At 41.0% G+C, this 12,071-nt stretch overlaps 1 protein-coding gene across 2 annotated transcripts in view; it reads right to left on the reverse strand.

Moving 5' to 3' along the window:
- Nucleotides 1–9,243, reverse strand: part of ccser1 (coiled-coil serine-rich protein 1) — a 113,381-nt gene extending 104,138 nt beyond the window's left edge. The window contains exons 1-2 of one of the 2 annotated variants that reach the window (XM_040154597.1): nucleotides 9,135–9,243; nucleotides 377–1,391 (exon numbers count right to left, since the gene is read on the reverse strand). In XM_040154597.1, coding sequence (XP_040010531.1) covers nucleotides 377–1,366 — 990 coding nt within the window. In that variant the 5' untranslated portion in view covers nucleotides 1,367–1,391; nucleotides 9,135–9,243. Of the gene's footprint in view, nucleotides 1–376; nucleotides 1,392–8,984 lie in introns of both variants that reach the window. The other variant, XM_040154596.1, reaches the window with a different exon arrangement.
- Nucleotides 9,244–12,071: the final 2,828 nt, after the last annotated feature.

The raw sequence follows: 12,071 nt of genomic DNA on the forward strand, positions 1-12,071 counted from the left end.
TAGCTTTTTCAATAAAACGACTTTTAATGCCCAGTGCTCAATTTTCATGCTACATTTCTCAGATTCCACACAGTGGTCATAAATATCACTTCTTTATGGTTATTGTTCTTGACATCCAAAGGCACCTGTGGTTTTTTTTTTGTCTATTCCGCACTAATATTGCAATCTTTTTACAAATAAATTCTTGTTTTTATGTGTACAAAGAGAAACACTGACTGTACAGATAACTTAGTATGCTTGTCAAATTTTTATCATAAAACTCGTTGCACTATGATTACAAGCAACTTTGTATTTCCACACTGATTAACCCATTTGATTCGAAAGTAACTTAGAAAATTCAGAAAGAGAGTAAATAGTGTAAAAAGGGCCAAAGTACCTTGGAGGTAGAGACAGCCACACTGAAGCTCTCTGGAGCAGGTGGAGGGTCAGGTAGAGCTATGTCAGTAGCCAGCCCAGGCACAGAGACAGGTCCAGGGGCTAAACCAGATCCGGGGCTAGGAGCTGGCAGAGCATCCACCTCAGACACAGAATCCTCTGTGATGTGGACGAACTCTGAAGGAGTGATGGCTGTGGTTCGGTCTTCTGATATCAATGGGGACTGGAGTGAGCTCTCACCAGCGGCACCAAGCAGCTCACCTGGCCATGACCCCGGGGTGAGCCCTCCTGCACCTGCAGTGATGGTGGCGGAGCTTGGAGGTTCCACATTCACCTCTGGAGGTCTGTGGTGATCGGAGGTCCGGGAGAAGCGGTGGTGAGCTGAGAAAGATTTGGGCAGCAGCGGCTTCTTCTGGCGTGACGATCGTTTGTTATTACTGCCACCACTGTAGTCATCGAGGAACCCAGAGTCGTCGCCCTCATTGGCCCCTGAGCCACTGATGCAGTTTATAAACACATTTCGATTGGCTGTGGAGGAGGAAGAGGATGCTTTGTCAAAATCCTCAGTCTGAGAACGTGTGATTTTCTTTTGCCTGTGGCTGCCGAACCCAAATGAGTGGCGGGACTTGGGGCGTCCACCACCGTCACTGAACCCGGTGGACACTGACGCTGTTATCGTCTGCTGGTTATTTCCATTTGCGTCAGCACCCTGTGTCAGTGGAGGTGTGAGGTTTAGGTTGATTGGCTGGACACGTGGATCGCTGTTCCGTTTAGCTGTGAAACTGAGAGACGGAGTTCGGAAAAGACTCCGGCGTTTCCCGGTACTGCCAGAACTGGAGTTAGTGCTGGAGGGCGAAGAAGTGTGGACGCCATTTCCCACTCCACCTGAAGATGGAGAGGAGGGGAGAGACTCCTGCCTCTTATTGCTGCTGCGGCGGAAGATGGGCAGGCGGGACACAAGTGTGGAACGACGTGACCCTGATTCACCCATTTAGAAGCTGAGGCAGTGAGGCACTCTGAGGGAACAATCAAACACAGAGAAACATTTAATGGAAATCAAAACAGCTTCACTTTTAAAATATAGCCAAATGAAAACCTGGTCAATACTATTAAATTTTAAAGTCTGACTAGCAATCTTAAAGTTAAGTTACACCATTGGTCCTTACTCTTTCAAAATGAATAGGCATTAACAGTTTCTATTGCATCATTAAGGGGACGTTTACAGGCAGTGTTGTAAATTTAAGTGCCTTTGTCACAAGATTTACAGACTTTTCGGACCCTGTTAGCAACTTTTCTTCACAAAAGCACCTAGTGAAAAATCTAGCGACTTTTTTCTGACAGACCTTAGGTCCTATCTGTAGAAGAGAGTCACCAAGCTAGCACAAGGTCAGGCTTTCCCTCCACAGGCACACCTCTCTGTGTGTCTCATTCTACCGCACGGCAGCCGACACCGACACGAATGACCATCTAAATTTCTCTTCGAGTCATCCTTTTACAAGTTAGTATAGCCAAAATCACAGCACAGCCACTGACTTTAACTTATGTGGTGAATCTGTCAGACGACGTTGCGGTTATAAAATCAGTATTTTAGCAGTGCAGAGCAAAATGGAAATGGCTTAGATGTGACTGCTGGTTAACATGTAGCCTTATGGGCCACATTTCAGTCACTATTTCAAACTTGTTCTGTTGTCTGACAACAAAAACAGAAAAACATGTACATCAGAACAGCTTTTTTGGGAATTCAGCTGCATTAAATTACTACATATGTGAGCACAGAGAGTAGGATACAGTAGGAACAGGTAAAGGGCGGTACAGCCATATGGTAGGTTTTGACCTAGTCTTTCTTTAGTCTTTGAATTGTCAAAAAATAGTGAAAATGGCCCAAAGTTCTGAGAGTCCGTCGTGACCTCTTAAAGTGTCTTGTCTCATCTGGCCCACGGTTCAATACCCAAAGATTTGGGCATTTGTCTTTTTTTTGCTTAATTAAACAACTGAAATGATTAATCAGTTACCAAAAACAGTTCCATTTTCTGCCAACTGAATAATTAATTAATCCACTAGTCTCAAATAAAAAACAAGTTCATTCACCAATGTCCTAAGCAAATGCTGGACACACAAACAGCCAAAACAGAGGAGCACACATTGTTTTACATTAAACAATTCATCAAGAGAGAGCTTCAGTGTACAAACTGTTTTAAGTGATAAATCTCACATTAAGGGACCACATTCCCACACCAAGTTACCACTACATCTTCACCCTGCAGATGTTTCTATTGCAAATGGTGGTATCTTATGCAATAGATTTTTTTTCTATTCAAGCACTGGTAATGCCTGAACAGAGTTGTTTACCCTGTTACTGGTAGACTCCCAGTGAAGTTTGTATGATGAAAGCATTTCAAAATGCAACTGCATAAAAATGTATAAAGCCAAAACATGAACTCATTTCAATTTTTTAAATATAAAGCAGTTATCACATCTGAAAATACCCAGCATACTAAAGAAGCCGAGCTGCAATGCAGTTCCTTTTCTGGTACATCCATGCATGATAAGAATAAAGATAAGACTGATGCTATCAAGAGACAGAGTTCACAGAAAGAGAAACTGAATCTGTCATTCCCTCAGCTAGTATGTTTAACCCAAAATCCCTCCTGCCATCTGATATATTCCACTAAAAAAGAGACATCACAGTTTTTTATACACACACACACACACACACACACACACACACACACACACACACACACACACACACACACACACACACACACACACACACACACACAGATACTACTCTGTACTCCAAAGCTTTTTGTGTATACATTGCTTAAATTGATTTGTTTAAAAGCACAACATGCAAAGGAAGACAAAAAGCCAAGTGGAAAATAAACAGAAATCATGGACAAAGGAGAGTCACTGAGTTATGTCAAACCTTCATTTCGTGGCCTGTGTCTCAGCTACATTAGGTTTCTGTCTCGTTTAATCTTGATAAAAACTCAGTGAAAAAAGTTGCAGTCATTAAATTTCTACAATTTGACCGTTACCAAGCCTCTTAGTTAACACACTGCGAGCAGGGTTAATGTCTCACTGATTGTATGAGCTGACCAAAGTTTCAGGCGTTGAGTCATAGATTAAAGGGAGACATTCATTTCGATAAATACTCACGTTTTCATTGTTTTCTGCAGTTATTGAGCCTAACAGTGACTGTGTGGTCCTCATAATGTTGACGGAGCTACGTCTGTGAGGGCTACTGAAGTGTCTTGTCTTCGATCTCTGTGTAATAAGCTTACATTAACACCCTTCACTGCGTCACCTCCTTGAAAGTAAATTTGATCAAGTTGTAAATACAAAGAGATGTAGTCCTTATTTAAATACCAAGTTACCTCAGTGTAATTTGCAAAAAGGTACATAAATATGTTCAAAGATAGAGGAGGCCAATAACATTTACGGTAATGACATAATAACAAAGACGCACAACCAAATGATGTTAATCTTTGCTCTGTCTCATCTCGATCACTTCAAGCTGTCGGTGTAAATTAAACTGCAGGTTAGCAGCCTTGTCCAGCACTTCGAAAAACATTTGGGACCTCCCGTTCGGATGAGCCAGACATTCAGAAACGTTTAGTATTCACACTAACACACAGCTATCTGACCAGGTCACTGGCACTCTGACCTGGCCCATTAAGACAGTGCAAACATCCTCCAACTCATTCGACACAGATTAAAACAGATTGAGAACACCTCTGCCAGTCAGGGCTAATAAGAAAACTCTCTTTTAAGCAATGAATTATAGGTGTCAGGCCTTATGAGTAGTAAAATGTCAGAAGGATGTACGCTCACATTGCTTTAACTGACCAACTGTTAATGGACATACGTACAATTGTGTTTGGCATTATGGTACCGTGCAAAGTGACCTAATGCCACTGTGTCACTGAAACACTTCTCACCAGCATAATATAAAATCACTGAGTGCTAAAGTGCAGGCTACCTCACACGAGCTCTGCCCAGGCTAAAGCTCACAAAAAGTGGTCAAAGAAAAGCAGTACTGTACTGAAGCAGGTACTTACTTCCTCTATGCGCGGTCACTGCACAAGAAGTAAGACTAACCTTTGTTAGAAAAGCAAAACTCCACCTCATCTCAATTCCTCTTCCCTTTGCTCTATACTGCTGCTAGTGATAGTGCTGCAGTATTGAATAACAAAGTGCAGAGCAAACACAGTTTGATTTACTGCGAGTTTGCCCGACTTTCATTTGAGTGTGGAAACTGATATAAATCAAGCTCGTTCAGAGCGGACTAGACTAAAAATTCAAAGCTTTACAGACACCTGCAGGTTTTTAGAGTGAATATTTCAGCATTTCATTTTCAAAGCGTCGTCCACATTCACAGTGAGCCGAATGCGGCTAATGTTGATGGGTAAACAACACACTGCCAATCAGTGCCACATTGGTACAAGGTGCATCGGAAACACCCAAACAGGTTTTGGCCTGATAACAACCTAGAAACAGTTGTTTTTATAATATGATTTATTCTTAACAGCCACAAAAGATACTACTCAGTCAGAGTTCTTGATGTACAGGATATGGACACACTTTTTAAATCATCACAGATAGCTGCTCATTGATCGTTCGCTTCACCAAAACTTAAGGGTCTGTTGAACATGCTGGTAATGCAGAGTTTTAAATCAATAGCTCTAGGAGTTCAGGGGGGCCCCCTGCCATGCTCCTAATGATCACAGCATATGTCAAATAAACCAGCTTAGTTTGAAGTCTTTTATTCCTGCCCTGCTGTGTAGTTTGCATTATCTTACCAACACACCCTACAGTCTGGGCCTACAATATTTGTAGAGTAATACTGTATATCAGAAGGCTAACTTATGGGTCCAAAGTCCCATCTCAGGGCAATTTTACACTGATACATAATTATCTGTCGGTTTGAAAGAATTAAAGGTGTGTATGGGTGTGAATAACTGGGTTTTTCCTAAAAGAAGTCTTTTTCACAACAGTAACCACGCATTACACGTAAACCGTAACCTTCTACTGCTGGTAATGGAAGACATATGAGGCAAAAGTGTACTGCTTAGTACGGACTGAAGACTGAAAAAAAATATATGCTTCATAGAAGCTTTCACAGTGTCCTGGTGACTGGTATGGCCTCTTGAGATTACTTTAAATAAATGTAACATAGTCCCTCATCAAAAGACTCAGTAATATTAAATCTTAAGTATTAAGTATTAATCTGTGGGGTGGGGGTGCCTTTGCATGTTAGCCGGCTCCAACATTGGGGTGGATAATGCCCTCAAGACAAAATATCCCAATATTTTTGACCGAATACCCCTATATTGAGACATATAAATATAATGTGATAATATATGTACAACCTTTGTTGATTCATTACAAATTTAAACGCAAATATATGATGACCAAACAGACACAAATATTCACTACTTATGTAATATTTAAACATCTCAGAGAATGGTTTCAAGACCACGAAGCCCAGACACAAGATATACATTACAATAAGATGATTCCCAGGTGATAACTAATCCATTATCACTTAATCTATGTCACATCAACATATCACCAAGCTCATGTCCCTTGTGTTATCTCTTTGTGTTGTTTTGTGTGTGTGTGTGTGTGTGTGTGTGTGTGTGTGTGTGTGTGTACATTAGATAGAATGTATACAATTTTTTTTTTCACTCATGGCAGGTAAATGGTAAATGGACTGCACTTATATAGTGCCTTTCTAGGCTTATCGACCACTCAAAGAACTTTACACTACTGCCACGTTCACCCATTCAAACACACGCAGACACACACACACAGACTCATACAACGCTCTTTTCTATACATACTGCAATTTACAGACACACACACACACACACACACACACACACACACACACACACACACACACACACACACACACACACACACACACACACACACCAATGATACATAGGGGGTAATTTAGGACACTTTGACATGCAGAGAGGAGGAGCCAGGGATTGAACCACCGCCCTTGCGGTTAGTGGACAACCTGCTCCAGCACCTGAGCCACGGTCCCTCAGGCGGTAGAGCATAACAAGGCATAACAAAGCTACAAACCTTGTCTATGCAAGAAAGGACATGTGGTCAAAACAACACGCTCCTGAGCAAGAGGTTGCCTTTTTAACCAGGGACTCAATCTCTCAACTTTGGCCCAACAGAAACATTGCTATCGTAAACGCATGACAACCACATGGCACATGCTAGAATAATGCTAAATCTAAATCTGCTAAATTCGTGCACCAGCGTTTCTACTGTTTGACCACGCACATGTGGAGCTCATCTGCATTGAAAGAGAGATGGGGAGAATATTCGCAGGATGCATTTGGCCAAAAATGGGTTATGGTAAGACCTTTTGTTATAAATCTTTAGTCTCCAAGCCCAAGCGTAGATAACCCTGATATAAAGCTGGATTACCAACCCGGCAGTCAAGTCCAGTAATTAACAAGCAGAAATCCTCGGGCAAGGTACTATTCTTCCATCACAGGAGAACTGTAAGGCAGCAACCAACAATTACTTCCATCATCAGTTGGTCTAACAGTTGTTTTTCTTTACTAAGGAATTGATTGTTCTGTTTATAAAATGTCAGAAAATAGTAAAGTAATCCCATAATTATTCCCTGAAGCCAAAGTTAGCATATTCAGATTGATTAGTTTTGTCTGAACAACAGTCAAAACCCCCAACATTTTGAGTTTTCTACCACAGAAAACCAGGACACTAATATATATTCACAGAGAAGCTGGTACCAGTGAATTTTTGACATTCTGTCTTAAAAAATGACTTAGATGATGAATCAGTTATCCAAGTTTTTGCCATTAATTTTTTGTCAAGCACAAATTTTTGCTCTGGGGCCCCCGAGGAGGTTAATCCTGATCTTTAGGTGTAAAATCGGTGGAGTGCCACATTTTTACTGATAATTTGGGGTGATCGATACCACAAAATCTGGTTTTGATCTGATAACAATCGGTACTAAGGCCAAGATTACTGATATCAATATTGATACTTTTTATTGTTAAAAGAAGCCAATGTATTAACGCATAAGGGAGAGAAATATGTCATGATTCATGAGGTGAATGCATTATTGATATGCTGATTCTGAATATGTTTTCATTACCATCAAATAATTTGTCAAACACAAGGCAAATTCTTTTTAATATTCACTGTTAATAATTTAAATCACATGCATGTTTAAACTCAGGACAGTTTTTGATGGTAAGTAACAAATGCTCATTGTGTGAATACTCTTAAACTAAAAAGGTTGTCACTGGGCGCGCACACACACACACACACACACACACACACACACACACAAACACACACACACACACACACACACACACACACAACAGCAACAAGGATGCAAAAAACTGCAGCACTAAGAAGAGTGTCCATGTGGTCAGGATGTGATCTAACATGGGTTGGATCAATATTCTTTGGTATCAATTGTGCTGACACTAGTACTGAAACTCAAAACACGGGATGCGACCGACAATTGTCTTCATCATCCATTCACCTGACAGTTATTGTTTCTGTTAGGCTTATTGAAGGATTGTTTAGCCTACAAACAACGTTTTAAATAAATCACCCATCACAACTCCGCAGAGCTGACGGTAACGTCTTCAACTGGCTTGTTTTGTTTAAACACCAGCCCAAAACCCAAACATATTCAGTTTACAATAATGTCAGACCAAGAAAAGCAGAAAATTCTCACTTTGACTCGCCGGAATAAGAGAATATTTGGCTTTTTTTTTTTCCACTAGTTTTCCTTGAAAAATGACTAAAACGCATATAATCACTTATTCAAATAGTCGTTTTTCTGTCGATCGACTGATCGATTAATCCGGGAATTGTGTCAGCTCTAGTCACTGGTAGTAGTACACTTTGGGGCATCGATTCTTACAGCCCCTACTGAAAATATGTTTCTTACGTTCCCAACGGTTGCTGATACAGTGGCCCCTTGTGATGACAGTGACTGCGGGTTACCCCACGTTGTACAGTGCCCCCCTACAGCATCCAGATCACGCACAATGAATGGGCCTTAGCATGCTGCTGCCGTGTGCCTACAGTATTACCCACAGTTTGTTTTGGGTTTTTTGTTTTTTTTTTACAACTGTTCAGCGGGCCCGGTTGCTTTTCATTCTGTGCACGGATTAGCCATAGCCGGTTATCAGATTGTGCAGTTTTTGATGAGACGCGACGCGGAGGCGTACACGCATGTAACCAGCAACAGCAACAGCAGCAGCAGCAGCAGCAAAGCAGCAACAGCAGCAGCAGCAGCAGCCAGCGGGACACCAACAACTGTCAAACCGAGACAAGGCTCTCCAGCCTGCCGAGCTTAAATCCAGGCTAGCTAGCTGTGGCGGCACACTGACGCTCGCCGCTGGCGCTAAAGGTCCCTGCGACATTACGTCCGTAAAATGCAGCGCATCGCTTTCTCCGAGCTGTAAAAAAAAAAAAAAAAGGTCACCGGCGTTGAGAGGAAACTGCGCCCGGCGGTGGAGCTCCAGCCGGGCTTGGCTAGCGGGCAGCGCACCGCCACGCGAGAAACGTCCGACGGCGTACGTTACCTTTCGGCGGATTCCCAGCGTCTCTGCCGAGGCCGCCCGGCGCAGAAACAGCTGAACAGATCCTCGCTTTGTGGTCACACGTGCTATTATAACCTACATTGGGGATTTCCGTAAGTGTGCAATGGCCCTGAAGCCGTACTGAGGTAGCACCTTGTGTGGCACTGACGCCAGTGTTACACCTCCGTGACGTGGAGTCTCGTTTCCTCCTTCGTCTCTTCCGCGTTGCATCGACAGGCCGCGACCGTAACGTCCACCACCACCACCACCACCCTCCTCCTCCTCCTCCTCCCACAGCTCAGCATCCCTCAGCAGGTGGATGGATGGAAAATTCAATCTCTCTCCGGTGAATATCATCAATAAACCCATCTATCTCATATATAGCCCACTAAATTTCCCGGCAGCCTTACCTGAACACTGAATGGACATGGCATTCACTTTGCACCCCCCAAAGAGCTATTTGTTGTCCATTGGGTATTTTTACATGTGTTGGTAATGTTTTGTAAATAAGATAAACTAGGATAAGATCAATATTATTGAGCCGATGCATGGAAATTGATGTCACTGCAGAGGTAAGGAAGACAATAGGTAAGTAACTAAAAAAAAAAAATAGAATAGGCCCACTCTATAGGTTATACATAGAGTAGTGTGCAAACGTTTTAGGCACTGAAAGTAAAGCGAGGAAGCTTTCAAAAATAATGTCATGAATAGTTTTTCATTAATAAATTAACTTCATACAAAGTGCAATAAGCAGAAAAAACCTAAAGCAATATTTAGTGTGACCACCCTTTGCCTTTAAAAAGCACCAGTTCTCCTCGTCACACTTTCACTCAGCTTTTCAAGGTACTCGGTAGGTAGGTTGTTCCAAGCATCTTCCAGAACTTGCCACGGTTCTTCTGTGGATTTAGTCTATCTCAGTGTCTTCTGTCTCTTCATGTTATCCCAGACTGACTCCATGATGTTGAGATCGGGTCTCTGTGGGGACCCTTTCATCTGTTGCAGGACTCCTTGTTCTTCTTGTCGCTGAACACAGTTCTTAATGACCCTTGCTGTGTGTTTGGGGTCGCTGTCATGCTGCAGAACAATATTTGGGACCGATCAGACGCCTCCCTGATTTTATTGCGTGATGGATAAGAATCTAAACATCCAAAGTGCCTAAAACTTTTGCACAGTAGGCTACTGTATATAAAATGAAGGACTGGAAAACAGTGAAGGCTACTAAATACTATTTACCAGCCATATACATTGTAACAAAGAGGTGTGTTGAGATTTAAAAAAAAAAAAGTCAAAAAATAAAGTGAGGAGAAAAAATAAAACAATACAAAAATTGCACCTGAGGGAATGAAATTTGGTGGTGGGAAGAGTCACAAGTCTGCATATAGCCATTAGTAGGAACAGCAATAATAAACAGTTTGCAAAGGAATAAGCTCATAATGGTTTTAATTTTTTGAACATACTATGACTGACAGTATGTAAAGACAGCTCCAGAGCTTAATGAATTTTGTCGCTCTAATCGTTCAGTGTTTTCTGTGTAATGCACATCAAAACACCTCTCTTGGGGGGGGAAAAAAAAAAAAAAAGTCTCCGCTTAAGTATTACAAGACAAACGTCCTAAACGTACCTCAAAACATGAACTATTTAAAGAAGCTAAAGATTGAGGTTTTGCAGTGGTTCCATAGTGCCCAGATATGTAAGTGTGGAAGATCTGTGGTTAGATCTAAAATGTGCATTGAATGTAAGACAGCACTTCTGAACTATAAGCATTCTGCAAGGAATAATGGGGGACAAACCATAATGCAAGAACATAAAGACGTGGTAACAGGCTGCCTGAACATTTGCACATGCCACAGCTGTTAAAAAGGTATCAAAGAGTAACTATACAACTGCAAAAATGTGAGAACAATAATATTAAAAGAGACAAAATTGATTTAAAAACACTAGTTTTATTTGATGAAATCCCCACACAGCAAATTAAAAAGTGTAGCATTTCCAGGAATCAGAGCGAAGAACAGTATTTCCACATCTTTACGTACTACACATACAGAAACCCATCATTTACACACCACATCCAAATCTTCTGGAGAACACACAAACGGACAAATGCACTGTCACTAATTTAGAGTTCAGAAAAATTTGAGTGATACTGAGGGGAAAAAAAAAAAAAAGTGTTTAAAATTCACTTTGTATCAAGGAAAAGCCCATTTAAAACCACAAGGTAAACTATAAACTATTAACAGTGCAAATTGTCTTAACAGGCTTATGTCTGTCTAAACTGTTCTCTCCTGTTCTACAGCCCGTTAAATAATATTGCACACACATTTATTACACACACCTGCAGAGCCACACAGTTGCTGACATGCTACAGATTTTTAAGGTGCTAGCTTGGAATTAGATTGAGAGCCAGCCTGCAAAATATTTGGTTCTAAATTCATTACTGAAAAGCAGTTGAGATTACAAGCCTTTTAACAGGTTTCTGTAACTACATACAACTGTGCTGTGACCCATCAGTGGAATAAACAGAGAAGAAAACCACCTTAAAAAAAAAAAAAAAAAAAAAAAGAAAACTCAGCAGTTTGTATTTGTAATAATTACAGAAAATTCTGTGATGGAAATGAAACCTGTGAACCTGCCCTGCCAATTCATAAATACACAGACATGTTTTAGAGATGCTGAAACATGTCAGTTTTAAAATACAGGAATCAGGATTCAGGTCTATGAGGACTGGAGTGAAAAATCAGACAGCAACACAAGTGAGAAAATATGCACGGTCACAGAAGTCTAATATTTCATTTTGAGACATTTCTGTCCAGCTAAACGTAAGAACCTGAATTTAAGGGGTTTTTAACCAAAAACAAACATCCATGATGTGTTCCACACTCCATAACCAAACCATTTAAACTGACTAATAAAACCAACAGCACCAAAGAAAAAAAAAAAAGAGAAAAGGTTAGTACCATTTGAAAAATACTCCCTTGACAAAAGGCAGATTAACAGGGTACCATCTGCTTACAGTAATTTCCATCAATAGTGATACGCATCTCTTTCAAGTCCACGAGCAAACACCAACTAATAACATGAACATTTAAAAAT

The sequence above is a fragment of the Xiphias gladius genome, chromosome 19, assembly GCF_016859285.1.
Source record: "Xiphias gladius isolate SHS-SW01 ecotype Sanya breed wild chromosome 19, ASM1685928v1, whole genome shotgun sequence".
In the NCBI taxonomy this organism is placed as follows: Eukaryota; Metazoa; Chordata; class Actinopteri; order Istiophoriformes; family Xiphiidae; genus Xiphias; species Xiphias gladius.